At 36.0% G+C, this 17569-nt stretch overlaps 1 protein-coding gene across 20 annotated transcripts in view; it reads right to left on the bottom strand.

Annotated features, from left to right (window-relative positions):
- Positions 1 to 17569, bottom strand: part of ARB2A (ARB2 cotranscriptional regulator A) — a 481527-nt gene that overhangs the window by 433662 nt on the left and 30296 nt on the right. For 14 of the 20 annotated variants that reach the window (XM_073014594.1, XM_073014597.1, XM_073014600.1 and 11 more), the window contains one exon: positions 14049 to 14172. The exons of 4 other annotated variants lie outside the window; for them this stretch is intronic. In XM_073014594.1, coding sequence (XP_072870695.1) covers positions 14049 to 14154 — 106 coding nt within the window. In that variant the 5' untranslated portion in view covers positions 14155 to 14172. Of the gene's footprint in view, positions 1 to 11606; positions 11631 to 14048; positions 14173 to 17569 lie in introns of all 20 variants that reach the window. 2 more of the 20 variants (XM_073014598.1, XM_073014605.1) reach the window with 1 other exon arrangement.

The raw sequence follows: 17569 nt of genomic DNA, 5'->3' as shown, positions 1-17569 counted from the left end.
ATGATAAAATGAACAATTAAATAAAAAGATGTTCCTCAAATTTTTCCTGTCAACTAGAGAATTGGATATAGATTTTTTATTTCATTAGCATTGAGAAGACATATAGAAAGGAACTGTCAGAAATTATTTTTCTGCTTTGTAAAAGAAAAGCCATACTGTAAAGCTGCATTTTACCCTCAGACTGGGTTCCAAAGGCAGATTATGCAAAAATTGAGTATAATGAAATATTTCCGTTGAAAATCCCTTCAATAACCTATAAAATAGAATAGATTTGAATCCATATAACCTAAGTAGGCATCAGATATGACATGACTGTTTTTAAAGCATGGCTCTAGTGGTTAAAGTGATCCAGCAACTAGAATTCTAAACCTCAACTAAGCATATAAAACAACTGTATAAAAATACCATTTCATACCCAAAAGGAAGCAAGAACTCAAACAGATATACTTGTACGTTAATGTTCATAGGAGCATTATTCACAATAGTCAAAAGGTAGAAGCACTCCAAGTGTACATAGATGGGTGAATGGTATGACGGCTAATTTTATGTGAGACTGGGAAATAAGATAACCAGATATTTGATTAAATATTATTCTGGGTGTGACTGTGAGGATGTTTCTGGATAGGATTAACATTTGAATGGGTAGACTTAGTAAAGCAGATTCCCTCCCCAATTTGAATGGGCCTCATCCAACCAGATGAAAGTGTATATAGAGCAACAACGCTGAGTAAAGGAGAATTCACTCTCTCTGCCTATCTTCAAGCTGGGAAATCAGTCTTCTGCCTTCAGATTTAGACTGGAACTCACACCATCAGCTCTCCTGACTTGAACTTTACTGTCAGCTCTCCTGGGTCTCCAGCTTGCTGATTACAGAACTTGGGTCTTCTCAGCCTCCATAATTGTGAGAGTCAATTCTTTGTAGTAAATATTTCCTTAATAAAGAAAGACATTCTTACCTAAAACTGATGTACCTTGAAGATATTATGCAAAGTGAAATAAGCTGACAGAGAAGGACAAATATACATGATTGCACATTTCTGAGATTCTTAGAGTCATCAAACTTATAGAGACAGAAAGTAGAATGGTGGTTGCTAAGGGCTGGGCAGAGAGGGGAATAGGGAGTTATTGTTTAATGGGTATAGGGTTTCAGTTTTGCAAGGTGCAGAGTTCAGGAGATGGACGGTGGTGACGACTGCATAACAATGTAAATGTACTTTATGCTACTGAACCACATATTTAACAACAGTTTAAATGGTAAGTTTTATATTATGTCTATTTCACCACAATAAAGAAAGTACCATTTGGCATCTTTATTTTTAAAAACTGTATTAAATAAATGAGTATTTAAAACACTATTGGAATTCTACTTCTGGCCAAAATAGAATTAACAGGAACAGAATTATTTTCACTTTCCTTAAACAACTGGAAAGCAAGAAGACACATGTAAAAGAACAGTTGGACAACAGGCAGCCAAAACTGAGAGAAAAAGAAACAAACGACATAAACCCCTTGATGCCCTAGCTTACTGTGTGGAGACAGTTTAAGGCACAGCAGGAAGGAAGAACCCAAACAAAGAATGAAGATCCTGCTGAGCTGATGAGACAGAGATCAGAATTTGAATAATCCAAGGTGGCTGGATTTGGAAGCAGAGAAGGAGGGCAGGGGAAACTGTTTAGAAAGAGAGACTGCTGGGCCGAATTTCAGAGGGATTCACTCATGTCTTTGACTATTTATCCATACACACGGGATTAAAAAAAAAATTACCCAAGGACAGGGAAAGCAGCAGGATGAACAATTCCTGAAGTACACACAGAGCTGCAAATATGTGTGCCTATCAGCCCTAGAGAAAGGAGACTCTAAAACTGTCATATCAAAGATTAAAAAAAGCCTCCAAGAGAAAAAAAGATACAAATAATATAAATACCTGTCAGAACAAAGCCCAACATTCTTTAAAAGAATACCAAAAAACAAAGTAAAACAAAATTTAAGCAACAACTTATCCTTTAAAGGAATAGAACAAAATCCAGCACCCAATAATGTATAATTTACAATGTCTGGCATCTATGAAAAATGATGATAAGGCATGTAAAAAGGTAAAAATTATGATCTATAAACATGAAGAAAATCAATAAACCAAGAAATGATAAAGACAAAGAAATTAGCAAGAAAAAAAATCTATTTCAATGTGATCTGTATGTTCAAAAAAAAATTTTAATCATTAATATACCAAACTGAGAACTGGAAGAACTTTAAGCTTCTATATAAAAATAAATTCTATCTAAAATTAAAAATAGACTGTTAAAAATTCACAGCAAATGCAATTACTGGAGATGAGATCAATGAACTTTGAGACCTAACAGTAGAATTATCTAAAATGAAGCAGAGAAAAATAGTAGTTTAAAAATGAAGAAAGTATCATTGACCAGTGTGACAATGTCAAGTTGTCTAATATATTTTAAGTGTGTTCCAAGATGAAATCAATGCTGGGAAGTGACATAGTTTAGATGTTTGTCCCCTCCAAACCTCATGTTGAAATGTGACCTCCAATGTTGGGGGTGGCCCTAGAGGGAGGTGTTTGGGTCATGGGGGCAGATCTCATGGAAATACTCTATGAGTTCCCTGAGATCTGGTTGCTTAAAAGAACGTGGCACCTCTTCCTTCTCTCTCTCTTGTTCCCTCCCTCTCACTATGTAACATACAGGTACCCCTTTGATCTGCCATGATTATAAGCTTCCTCAGGCCCTCACCAGAAGGAGATGTCAGCACTATGCTTCAGGTACATCCTGCAGAATTGTAAGTCAAATAAACCGCTTTTCTTTTAAATTACTCAATCTCAAGCATTCCTTTATAGCAACGCAAACAAACACTGAGAACTGAGGGAAAAATTTTTTTTTTAAAGTGGATGAAATGTTTTCCAAATATGATGAAAACTTTGACCACAAATCCAAGCAGAATAAACACTGAGAAAATGATACAAAGGTATATCATAATTAAATTTCCGAAAATAGGTGATAAAGATAAAATCTTAGGGCCAGGCGCAGCTACTCACGCCTGTAATCCCAGCACTTTGGGAGGCCAAGGTGGGTGGGTCACTTTAGGTCAGGGGTTCGAGACCAACCTGGCCAACATGGCAACATCCCGTCTCTATCAAAAATACAAAACTTAGCTGGGTGTGGTGGCATGCATCTATACTCCCAGGTACTAGGAGGCTGAGGTAGGAGAATTATTTGAACCTGGGAGGCAGAGGTTGCAGTGAGCCGGGATCATGCCACTGCACTCCAGCCTGGGTGACAGAGTGAGACTCTGTCTCAAAAAACCGATGAAATCTTAGAAGCAGATAGAGAAAAAAGGAACAAAGATAATAATGACAGAAGACTTTTCAGGAGCTAGGCAAACAAGAAGACAATGGTGCAACATTTTTCCATTAAAGAAAAAAAAAAAGGCCATCAACCTCAAATTCTATGCCAACCAAAAGCATCTTTCCAAATAGAAGAAATAAAGATTTTTTTCAGACACAGAAAAGTTGAAATAATGTATTGCCAGCAGGCCTGCAGAAGAAAATGGTAAGAAAAGTTCTTTGGGTTGAGGCAAATGATACTAAACAGAAATATGTATCCACATAAAGAAATAATGTGTACTTCAAAAGAAAATTATATGACTAAATAAAAGCATTTATTTCTCATTGTTAATCTCTTTAATAGGAAACAGTTAAACAGAGGATATCACTACAGACCCTGCAGCCACTAAAAAAACAAGAAGGGGCCAGGCACGGTGGCTCATGCCTGTAATCCCAGCATTCCGGAAGGCCAAGGTGGGCAGATCATGAGGTTAGGAGTTCGAGACCAGCCTGACCAACATGACCCCATCTCTACTAAAAATACAAAAATTAGAAGGGTGTGGTAGTGCGTGCCTGTAATCCCAGCTACTTAGGAGGCCGAGGCAGGAGAATCACTTGAACCTGGGAGGCGGAGGTTGCAGTGAGCCGAGATCGTGCCACTGCACTCCAGCCAGAGCCACAGAGCAAGATTCCATCTCCAAAAAAACAAAAGAACAAGAAGAGAATATTAGTGACAACTCTATACACATAAATCATACAAATTAGATGAAATGGTCTGAGACCTCAAAAACCACAAACTAATAAAACTCACCCTATATAAAATAAACAATATGAATAGTCTTATGACTATTAAAGAAAGTGAACTTGAATTAAAATCTCCTCCCCAAATTTTTCAGGTCGAGAAAGTTTCACTGGAGAAATCTTCGAAATATTTAAAAATAAATTAGTACCCATTCTACACAGTATCTTCCAGTAAATAAAACAGAAGTGAGTATTTCCTAAATCATGTTAGAAGATCAGTGTTACCCTGATAACAATTCTAGGCAAAGACAGTACAAAAAAAGAACACCACAGTTCAATATCTCTAATGAACCTGGACACAAAAATCGTCAACAAAATATTAATTCAAAACCAGCAATATATAAAAACAAATTACATCAGAACCAAATAGGGCTTATGACAGAATGGTTCACTATTCAAAAAATCAACATGTAATCCATTATTTCAACAGGCTACAGAAGAAAAAAATACATGACCCTATCAATTGATACAAAAAAATACAAGCATTTGACAAAAATTCAACATTCACTCATGATTAAAACTTCCCAGGAAGCATCTAATAAAAGGAACTTCTTCAACATGATAAACAGTGTTTACCAAAAAACTTACAATTAACATAACGTTTAATAGTGAAAGACAATCTTTTTCCCCCAATGTTTGAAAACAGAAAGAATATCCATCCTCACTATTCTTGTTCAACATAGTACTGAAAGTCCTAGTCAACACAGGTCACAAAGAAAAATAAAAGGCACATAGACTGGTTAGAAACATTATCCAATTTGCAAATGACATGATTGTCTATGTAGAAAATCCTGAGGAACCCACAAAAGAATCTCCTAGAACAAACAAGCAAGTTCAGGAAGACCACAGTATATAATATCAACACATAAAACTTAATTATATTTTCATAAACCATCAATAAACATGTGTAAATTGAAATTATAAACATAACACCATTTATAATCACTCCAAAAAATTAAAATACTTACATATAAAGCAAATAACAGGCATAGGATTTACATGCTGAAAATTACAAAGTATTAATGAAAGAAATCAAAGAAGATTTAAATAGACATATCAGGTGAATGGATTAGAAGACTCAATATCGTAGATATCGATTCTCCCCAAATTTACCTAAAAGTTTAAATACAATTCCTATCAAAATCGCAGTGAAGTTTTTTGCAGATATAGACAAGTATATTCTAAAATGTGTATATAAAGGCAAATGACCTAGAATAGCTAAACAAATTTCTAAAAGAATAAAGAAGGAGGAATCACTTTGTTCAGTGTTAACTTATTATATAGCTATTGTAATTAAGAGAGTGTGGTATTGGTAAACACATAGATCCAGAAAACAAAATAAAGAACTCAAAAACAACTGCCCAAGTGTGCCCAATTCATGGTTGACAGGCATGAAAAAGCAATTCAAAGATGAAAAGACAGTCTTCTTCACAAATGGTGCTGGTATAAGAAGAAATCAAAATGATAAAAATGAACCTCAACCTATATCTCACATCTTACATAAAATGTAACTCACAATGAAGGGGAGGTGCTTCAACAAGGCTGCCTAGAGGCATTTGGTACTCACCTCATCTAGGAAGAAGAGCCAAAATGCAAGTAAATAATCACATTTCAAACAGGACATCGAAGAGAGAACACTCTAATTTAATAGAAAAGTGACAAGAACCACCCAAAAAGAAAGGATAAAAAGGGAAAGGAGGCAACCTGCTTAGCTGAGATCAGCTGGGAGCCTGGACAGTCTCCCCAGTGTAGGAAAAGGGTAAGTGAAAGACCCCCAGCAGTTCAAACTCCCACCACAGACTCCTGCAATCCTAGCCATGCAAGAGCCCCTCCAACCCCATGCACCCTGAGAATAAAGTAGGAAGTTGCCTTGACTGTGCAATGCCATGGCTCTAGAGGAGTTCATGCTGAGCCACACACAACTCCTGAGTCCCAAGCAGCTACAGTAAGGTGCCATTTTGAGAGCCCAGCCCCTATAGAGCTGCATTCTTTCCCCACGGGCCAACAGCCCCCACATCTCCACATCACTGGACCCCCACTGACGTCACCTGCCTACAGAGACCGCTGCAACTGGCTAATGCCACCTAGGCAAAAATGCAAGCCATTAGCAGCAACCCCATTGCCCCAAGCAGCAAAACCAGGGCACATTTTCACATGTCCTGAGGATACACTCCCCTACCCATGGGACCCACAGCAGGCTGCTGCCACTGGGGCCAAAGCACAAGTGAAGCATGCAATCCCAACCATATATCTACGGCTAGAGCCACCGAAAGCAACTTCACCCTCCCTAGTATAGGGCGGTGGTGCAGTCACTGCCGCCCCTACTTAAGCATTCCACAGAGGGGCCTAGAAGTAACCCCATCCCTGTCTACCAGAGCCAAGGTCTACACGTACCACAGGTGGGGGTAAGAGGGCATGTTCACCTGGCTTGGCACACCCCCTAGCAAGAGCCTGAGCATGCCATCCAGGGGCCTGGGATTGCCAAGCACCAGTCCACCACCACTGTCACCTAAGCACTCCTGCTAGGGCCCTCAGAATGGGTCCATCCAATTGCTGCTACCAACACAGTCAAAAACCTCACACATGCCACCTGCAGGCCTGGGCACTGCTCTGCCTAGCCTGTCGTAGCTACCACCAATAAAATCCTGAACTGCTCAGAACTCAGAGGTTAGCCCTACCACTGCTACTACCATAGCCCATACCATATCCACTGTTCAGAGACCTAAGAACCCATCCACTGGCCTGACCCACTGGTGCCACTATAGGCACACAAATAAACCACCTAGAGATCCAACAATCAACCCCAATAGACTACCCAACACCAGTGCCAGCACATGCCTCCCTGGAACCCAAGGACAGGCAGGTTGTGGCTGCGCTGCCAACACTAGAGCCCAAGGAATAGCATACCTGGTATTCTTGTCCCCAGCAAACCTCACCACAGCCTCCACTAACAACTGCACTCTGAGCCACTGACACCACTAATGTGGTTTACAGCTGAAGAAATCATACAGAAATTACATGATTGCACACACACAGAATCAAAGTCAAAGTACCCTACTCAACCAACACCATAGATACATTTTAAGGAAAAAAATCCATTACGATAGCAATTTAAAAAAATTGGAAGAACTGATTGTCACACCAGATACCCAGATATTAATGTAAATATATAAGATATCAATGTAAATATATTGTGCTTCAAAAGGAGCACAATAACTCTCCGGCAACAGATTCCAATCAAGAGAAATTTATGAAATCCCAGAAAAAGAATTTAAAATATTTATTTTAAAGAAACTCAGTAAGATACAAGGGAATACAAAAAAGCAATAAAAAGAAATCAGAGAAACAACTCAGGATATGAATGAGAAATTTACCGAAAAGATAGACAGATATAAAAAAAAGAACCAACCAGAAATCCTGGAACTGAAGATTTCACTGAATGAAAGACTAAACATATCGAAAAGCTTCAATAACAGGCCAGATCAAGCAGAATAATGCATTTCAGAACACAAAGACGGGTCTTCTGAAATAGCTCAATCAGACAAAAAATAAAGAAAAAACAATGAGCAAGGGTTATGTGACATACGGAATACCATAAAGCTATAAAATACTTGAATTTGTGGTGTCCCAGAAGGCAAAGAGAAAGCAAAAGGATTAGAAACCCTATTTAATACATAGCTAAAAAACTTTCAACGTCCAGAAAGAGATTTAGGCATCCAGATACAAGAAGCACATAAATCCCCAATCAAATACAATGTAAAAAGATCTTGTCCATCACATATTATAGTCAAACTGTCAGAAGTCAAAGAAAGAATTCTAAAAACAGCACAAGAACAGTAGCTAGTCACTTAGAAGGCAAATTCTATCGGACTAATAGCACATTGCTCAACAGAACCTTACAGGCCAAGACAAAATAGGATAATATATTCAATGCCTAAAGACAGAAAACCGCCAGCCACGGACACTATGTCCAGAAAAGTTTTCCTTCACAAGTGAAGAAGAAATGAAGTCTTTCCAAAACAAGCAAAAACAGAGAATTCATCACCACTAGACCATATCTAAGAGAACTGCTTAAGGGAATCTTAAACCTGGATGCAAAGGGAAGATATCTAGCATCACGTAAAGGCATAAAAGCATAAAATTAGCCAGGTGTGGTGGTGGGCACCTGTAATCCCAGCTACTCAGGAGGCTGAGACTAGAGAATTGCTTGAACCCAGGAGGCAGAGGTTGCAGTGAGCCAAGATCGCGCCATTGCACTCCAGCCTGGGCAACAATAGTGAAACTCCGTCTTAAAAGGAAGGTAGATAGATAGATAGATAGATAGATAGATAGATAGATAGATAGATAGAAAGAAAGAAAGAAGATAGGTGGATGGATAGATGGATGGATAGAGAGAGAGAGAGATAGAAAGAAGACATGTAGACTAATGGAACAGAATAGCAGAATAGAGAACCCAGAAATAAATCCACATATTTACAGTCAACCGATTTTCAACAAAGGCACCAAGACTATATATTGGGAAAAGAACAGCCTCTTCAGTAAATGATTCTGGAAAAACTAAATATCTATACGTAGAAGAATGAAACTGGAGCCCCATCACTCATCTATAAAAATCAACTCAAGATGGATTAAAGACTTAAAATGTAAGACCTGAAATTACGAAGCTACTAGAAAGAAACACAGGGGAAACACTTCAGCACACTGGTCTAGGCAAAGATTTTTATGGTTAAAGCCTTTTGAGAAAACACAAACAAAAAACAGACAAATGGGACTACATTAAACTAAACAGCTCCTGCACAGCAAAGAAAACAATTAACAGAATGAAGAGACAAACTACTGAATGGGAGAAAATATTTACAAACTATTCATCCAATAAAGTATTAATAATCCAGAATACACAAGGAAATCAAACAATTCAGCAATAAAAAACAAAAAATAATCCCATTAAAAAGTGGGCAAAGGACATAAACATTTCTAAAAAGAAGGCATACAAATGGTCAATTGGTATGTTAAAAAATGCTCAATTTCACTAATCATCAGAGAAATGCAAATTAAAACCACAATTAGATATCCTCTCACCCCAGTTAGAATGGCTATTACTAAAAAGACAAAAAATAACAGAAGCTGATGAGGCTGTCGAGAAAAGGGAATTCTTATACACTGTTGTTAAGAATGTAAATTTGTACAACCTCCTTGGAAAACAGTTTGGGCATTTCTCAAAATACTACAAATGGAACTACCATACAAGCCAGCATTTGCACTACTGGGTATATATTCACAGAAAAGGAATCAGAATATCTAAAGGATAATTGCATTGCATGTTTATTGCAGCATTATTCACAATAGCAAAGATATGGAATCAACCTAAGTGTCCATCAATAGATGAATGGATAAAGAAAATGTGATATAATATACACAATGGAATACTATTTGACCATAAAAAATGTGGTATATATACAAAAAGGAATACTATACATCCATAAGAATAAAATCATGTCATTTTATTCATGTCATTTATTCAGCAAGGTAGATGGAACTGGAAGTTATTGTGTTAAGTGAAATAAATCAGGTACAGAAAGACACACAGTGCATATTCTCACTCATATGTGAGAGCTAAAAAAGTTGATCTCATGGAAGTAGGAAGCAGAATGATAGCTATCAGAGAAGTAGGTGGGTGATGGTGCACAGGAGGAAACAATGAAGAGAGTTTGTTTAATGGGTAGAAACATACAGTTAGATAGAAGGTATAAGTTCTAAGGTTCAATAGCATATAGGGTGATTAAAATGAACAAAAGTATTATGTATTTCAAGAGATAGCTAAAAGAGAGGACTTAAAATGTTCCCAATACATAGAAATCATAAACACTTGGGGCAATGGATAATAGAAATATCCTAACTTGATCATTACACATTCTATGCATATAACAAAACATCACATGTACCCCATAAGTATGTACAAATACATATCAATAAAACAAAGAGAATGAAAAGACAATCTAAAGACTGGTAATGTTTACTAATCACATATTAAAAAGTTGTATCCAGAACATACGAACAACTTTTAAAACTCAACAATAAGAACACAAACAAAAAAAAGGGGGCAAAATTCTAGACTTTACCAAGAAAGATGTATATATGGTATATAATTCACCATTAGGAAAATGCAAATTAAAACATAGAAACAAAAATCTGTGACAATGAGAAGAAAAGTCAACAAACCTGTCAATATTAATTGCTGATAAAGATGACAAACTAAGAGAACCCTCATACATTATTGGTGGTAGTGAAAAATAATACAGGTACCTTGAAAAGTGGTTTTCTAGTTCTTACGAAGTTACCGTAGACATACCATATTACCCAGCAGTCCTCCTCCTAGATATCAACCCAGGACAAACGAAAATAAATATCCACATAAAAACCTGTTGATGAATGTTTTCAAAGACTGTATTCATAATCACCCAACCCTGGAAACAACACAAATATCTAAAATGTGGCAAATGGATAAGTAAAATGTAGTTTATTCAACAGAATAAAATTCAGCAATGAAACGAAACCTACTAACATATGTTTAAAAACTAACTGAAAATAGATCATTAATTTAAATGTGAAATATAAAACAAAACTTTTAGAAGAATGCATAGGAGAAAACCTTCATAAACTACGGCTGGCTAGGGAAAGAGTTCTTTGACATGACACTAAATGCACAGTTTATAAAAGAAAAAAAATTATGAACAGGACTTCATCAGAATTAAAAATGTTTGCTCTACGAAAGATCTGTTAAGAGGGTGAAAGACAAGCTACAGACTGAGAGAAAATATTCACAAAGAATATATTCAATAGAGACTTGTATCTAGAAAATATAAAGATCAAAGCTCAAGAGTTTTAAAAAATCCATTTAGAAAATGGACAAAAAATATGAATAGGTATTTTACCAGCGACAAGGTACAGATGGCAAATAAGCACATGAAAAGATGTATGGTCAACATCACTAGTGAGATATCACTATGTACCTAATAAAATGGGTAAAACTGAAACATAGTAATAATACCAAATGCTGAGGAGGATGTAGAGAAAGTGGGTCTTTCGTACATGACTGGTGGGAATATAAAATGGTGCAGCCACTCTGGAAAACAGTTTGGTATTATCTTATAAAGTTAGAAATGCATTTACCATATGACCCAGCAATCACATTCTTGGGCATTTAACCTAGAGATATGAAAACTTACATTCATATAAAAACTTATACATGAATATACACAGTAAATTTATTTCTAATAATCAAAAACTGGAATCAATCCAAATGCCCTACAATGAGTTAAACAACGGTTAAACAAAATGGCATATCTAGACAATAGAATATTACTCATCGGCAATAAACACGAATGAACTACTGATATTTACAAAAACTTGGATGGATATCAAAGGCATTATGCTTATTGAAGAAAGCCAATCTCAAAAAGTTACATACCTTATGATTCCATTTCTATAACATCTACAAAATGACAAAAGGGATGGAGAACAGATTAGTGATTGCCAGGAGACAGAGATGAAGCTGGCAGTTGGGGACATTCCTACAAATGGGTAGCAGAAAGGACTTGCTAGTGGTAGAATACTTCTGTATCTTTGTTTGTGGTCATTGTTGAACAAGACAATACAGAGGATCAAACTGCACAGAACTCCAAACACACACTTACACATACACACACAAATTACTGCATGTGAAACCTAATGAAAATTGGATAATGACCATGTTTTAGTTACCAGTACTGTACCAATAAGAATGTCTTGGTTTTGATGTACTATTAGCCATATAAGATGTTACCATTAGGCTATCGCAAATAATGATCATAATAACTCAACATTAGTGTCCAGAATAATTTTTAATAAAGGCACTATGGCAAAATTTAGGCATTTTTGAAGGGGCCTGAGGTTAGAGGGTGGTGGTAAATAAAAACTAACACATATGAACTAAGAGAATTAGATACAGAACATATTTTCAGAAATCCAGGTAAAATGGGTCAACAAATCAATAAGAGGCAGTAGATAAACTAAAACCCTGTAAAACTGGCAAAGGGAAAAAGTAGTATTTTTAAGAAATGCAAGAATTCTTTACAAGCATATCTTCATTGCCATCTCCAAAAGAGATGACATAACTTTCTTGTGCATAATATGCCTTCCTTTAATTATAACAGTCATCACCATCTTCCTTACCATCTTCATTATCACCATTATTACAGCAAACTAATTCAAACTACTTTCTTCCAGCATGCACTGCTTTAACCCTGCTCATCTTGAGTTTTACCTGACATTTTTCTCACCACTAATATAATTTTATGAGATTTTCCCACCATCTATGCCTTATCTGAAGCACTTTTCAATTAGCAGAAAGTTCAATCACCTCCAAGAGTGCATCTTGCCATGTAAACCTGAAATTCTCTAATGAACAGCAGAGTGATCATTATTAGTTCACTGTTTTACATATCATAGCCCAGTTTTGAATAAACTCAAGAATAAAACTGTCTTCCTGTTAAATGGATAAAGTTTAGAACAAATCAGTTTGCTAAGTTGTTCTGAAATATACTATGCATTTGTCATTTTATTTTCTAATATTTCCAGTTTACTCCTCCATTAACCCTTACACCCCTATCCGTACCCAGCATTATTATTCCCATAGTACAGATGAAGAGATTCAGAGAAGTTAAGCAATTTGCCCATGGTAAGAAGGAAAACCTTGAATTTGAATCCAGATAGTTCTATCTCTAGAACCGATCTACTCTTTTAACATCACTATAAGACCTCTAAAATCCAGAAAATCAATCTGAACTCACATACTGCTTGCAAGAATATAAATTAGAACTACAACTTGGGAGATCAAATTTTCACATTAAGGCTGAACATGTACAAAATCTGTCTAGGTGGAAACCCAGCATGTCTATTTAGATGGAAACTGTGACATACATTCCTTGCCCTCACTCCTAAATTGTCCATTATTCTGAGTGTTCTGGATCCTTCCCAACAACATACAAACATGTAGTAAAATCTTCTATAGGGTTGTTTACAACTGTCTCCAATTCCTCTCTTTCCATTCTCTGCTGAAAGTTCTCAACCAGGCTTTCATTTCTAGTTATTGAAACAGCTCTTTGTGAAAGTCACCAATGATCACCACATCGTCAAATGCAGAAGTAAATTCTCAGTTCTCATCTAATCTTACCCATCACCAGATGTGACTATAATTAATTACTCCCATTTAATTTTTTCATTTGCTGTTCAGGAGCTCTCTCTTGTTCCTGATTCTTTACCCATTTTACTAAAAATTACTTTTCACCCTCATTTGCTACTTTCTCCTCAGCTTCCTGACCCTAAAGTTCTCAGTGCCCATCGCTATCTCACAATTCAATAACAGATACTTCTTTTAGAAGTCGAATTAATTTAGATAGCAGATTTATTTTTTTAATTCTAGGATTCAAAATTCCCTAACAATGTCTAACGCAGATTCCTTCTAAAACATTAATATGGATAAACCTCTCATAAAATATTAGTAATGCAATGCCATAAAGGCAGAATACAGAAACAGACGGATCATTACCCTAATCCAGTCTGATATTCCAAGCAGAAAACATAAGGTAAAGGCACCAGCCTTGATTCAAAACACTTATTAGTTTTATTATTAAATGTATGACACTGAATAAGAAAAGCATTAAGATTCTTATAGATGCAAAATTACATGATCCTGTGATTTATTTACTGAGTACATACATCTCAGATGCAGTAATAGTTACTGTGAGGAATATAAATAATTGGTACTTATATTCTTATTTTAGATTTCAAATGAATAGAAGGCCACCTAAATATTCCTACACCTTTATTAGGCACAATGAAAATTTCCTGAAAAAGCAAATTAAGTATGTACCTTTCAGTGCAGTAGTCTTTTCTTTTTCATCTGGACCTCCCTGCTGGATTTGTGCCATGTTTATCCAAATTGGCAACAAAATTAAAGAGCTCAAGGAAATAGACATCAATCTTCAGAAGACAGTCTAGAATGAATGAAAGCAATAAATTAAGTTCTACTCAAAACCTATCTATTCCATGAGAACTTCCTTGATCCTCCCAGTCAGGATTAATCTCTCTATCCTAATTTCCCACTTTGTTGAGGCCTATACCATAGTACTTATTATTGTCTGCTTTGCGTTATACTTATTTATGAATTTATCTGAGTCAGCTAATGGCATACAAGCCCCAGGAACAGAAATATCAAGTTGTTGTCATCTTTCTCTGATGTCCACCAAACACAATACTTTATACATTACAGTTACCTAATGTTTGCTGAATTTAGCTAAACTTACCATTTAGTTTTAGTTACCTATCACCTAATGTTTTTAAAAAATATCTTTGGGTAGTTCCAAAAACTTAAAATTTCTTTTAAAATAAATTGTAAGCATAGGCCATTTACAAGGTAGAATGTCTTCCTTTTGGAACAAGCAGATAAGAAGAGGCAAATGCATAAATATATAAAGTATCTGCAAATTTCCTATAGTGTAATTAAAAATACAACTTTCAGGGAAAAACTAGGCCTTTTTAAATGAAACGATGTCATCATTGTCTGGAAGCCATACTCTATAAATGGTACTCCAGTAAACAACCATACTATAAAATCATGATTTATTAAAATCTAATTCTGCTCTACTTTGGCCAAAGGGAAAGCATTACGACTGAAAATAGATGGCTTTTTCCAGAGTCCCCATGAACAGGAAAGCTAATCAGTTGTAAAGTTTAAAAGGAAGAAAAGTATATCTCCTACAATACTTAGCATAAGTATCTATTATTTTTCTTCTGTGTATAGGTAACTCAAAACTCTATAAATTCTACATGAATAAAATGTGTCTATATCCCTTCAAGAAATATATCCTAGTATATAAGGTAGGCAATGGACAAGACTCTGGGGGTACTACGATGAGTAAAGCAAATATTGTCACTGCCTTCCTATGGCTTACTTTGTAGCTGACAAATCAAACTGCCAAGCAGCCACAAAGAAAATACATCAGACCTAGACTGATAATCACAATAATGTTAAAACAAATAAATATTTGCAAGGGCTGTATATTTCCATTCAGGAATTAGCCAAGTCCTACATGATGGTGTACAAATTTCACCAACAACTTTTTATTACACATCATCTTGTAGCAGAAATTAAAGAGAAATGTTCTTAATGAGGAATTCCACACCGCACCCTTTGCTAAATATTCCACAACTAAGTTAACTACCTACAGGAGATTTCCCTTCGCTAACTCAATATTTCTTCCAAATATAAACTATTAGATTATTTTTCATTGGCCCCAAATTGTCTGATTCCTGAACAGAACAATATATATAAGTATGTCATCGTGATTGGTTTAACAAAGATAAAATTACAAATAATGTCTTCAGTGCTAGGGTCATTATCAAAATTCCTATTTCAATGAATCACTTTCAAGATTCCAAAGATTAAATAAAAATTAGTAATCATTATTTTATGAGACAACCTAAAAACTCACAAAGCAACTTACTGGAGTAATAACATATAAGTTAAAAGACTATTGGCCGGGCGCAGTGGCTCACGCCTATAATCCCAGCACTTTGGGAGGCCGAGGAGGGCAGATCATGAGGTCAGGAGATGGAGACCAAACTAGCTAACATGGTGAAACCCCGTCTCTACTAAAAATACAAAAAATAGCCAGGTGTGGTGGCACACACCAGTAGTCCCACCTACTCAGGAGGCTGAGGCAGGAGAATCGCTTGAACCTGGGAGGCAGAGGTTGCAGTGAGTCAAGATCGCACCACTGTACTCCAGTCTGGTTGACAAAGCGAGACTCTGTCTCAAAAAAAAAAAAAAAAAAACTAATTACATGTGACCCTAAACTTTACAGTAGCAGATGCAAAGCAGGTAAGCATGAAGCAAAAGCGATTTGTCTGTTGCTCTCTTAACACAGTGTTAGATTTTTACCCCCCTGAGTTATTTTTCCTGGCTCTGGCACAGCTGGTGAAGCTAAATCAAGAACATTATAAATTCTCAATTTAGTGTTTCCTAATAAAAATTCAGCGTTATAACCTGCATGACCACAGATAAACACTACTGAAAATGCAGCCAGCAAGCTGTTTGGCACATTTGATATATATTAATATGTGCACTCGACATAGTTTATTTGGCATTATCTGATGGAGGTTGGGTTATAGAGAATAAAGTGGTGGAAGGTTTTTACTGATGTGAATTGGGACACAGTTGGCATGTTGTACACTTCGTGATAACCACTGCTGGTTAAATATGGTTTCCTAGAAATGGTTACAGTACAAACTAGATTCAAAACATCTCAGTTTGCCATTCTATTCTGTGAACCACACAAAGCAATTATCATATCTTTTTCCTTTCTATGATTCCAACAGAGAATCTACTATGTATAAAGCTATAAATAACTTGTCATGTGTAATCTTTATCTAGTCAGCATTTGAAAATATGAAACAGTACAGTATTTCTTATTTGCCCTGTTGGCTCAAAATGCGGCATATGCACTTATAAAATGTACAGAAAGATACACAGAAGCCTTATTTTTCTACATTTGTTTATTTTTAGTCAGGTATTAAATACAAACTAGATATAGGTGATTTTGCAACAGAAGCCCTTTTCACCTCATATTCTGAATGCATTGATGAAAGTACAAAATATATCACAGAACACATAAAACTGGATTAATTTTCTAAGGTTCCCAGGACTGGTTTGGTTCCAGTCTGGCCCTAAAGATTCTATGCTCACTAAGTGAGACTCTTTAAATCAAGTTGAAAATAGCCTATGCAACTGAAATTATAGTAAATAGAATTGGTAGAAGGGATTTATAAGGAACCAAAAGACCCACCCAAATTACAGTTAAAATATTCACCAGTTGCTCATCAGCAAAGATTAGTTCATAATAATGCTGGACAGCATTATTCTGAGGCTACAGTGAGAAAAACATTGTTGTGTGGGTACTGGGAAAGAAGCTGAAGAATGAAGATATCAGGTTGAGCAGACACAAGACAAAGCCCAGGGTAATATGGGCCCCTGGTGTGTAGAAAATGGTGGCTTTTATAACAAATGCAAAATTGTGTTTGGATCAAAGTTTCAGAGCCAAACCTCTTTGTTCCTGAGACTAAGAATACCCGGTTCCAATCCAAGTATATCTAAAATAAATCCTTAGTTTTACAAGTAACATGACATAGATTTGGAATGAGAAATCTAGGTTTTAATTTCAGTTCCACCACCTAGTAGATAAGTGACCTTGAGGATATTACAACTTCTCTAACCTAAGTAATGGGAAGAATCATGAAAATAAGAGCAGTTACCTTTGCAGGACTATTATGAAGATTACATGAAAAAATGTATATGAAGCATTTTATAAACTATAAATCCCTTTAAAAACATTA

This window comes from Chlorocebus sabaeus, chromosome 4, assembly GCF_047675955.1.
Source record: "Chlorocebus sabaeus isolate Y175 chromosome 4, mChlSab1.0.hap1, whole genome shotgun sequence".
NCBI classification, from domain to species: Eukaryota; Metazoa; Chordata; class Mammalia; order Primates; family Cercopithecidae; genus Chlorocebus; species Chlorocebus sabaeus.
The sequence above is the reverse complement of the archived record's forward strand: the minus strand, read 5'-3'. Positions and strand labels throughout refer to the sequence as shown.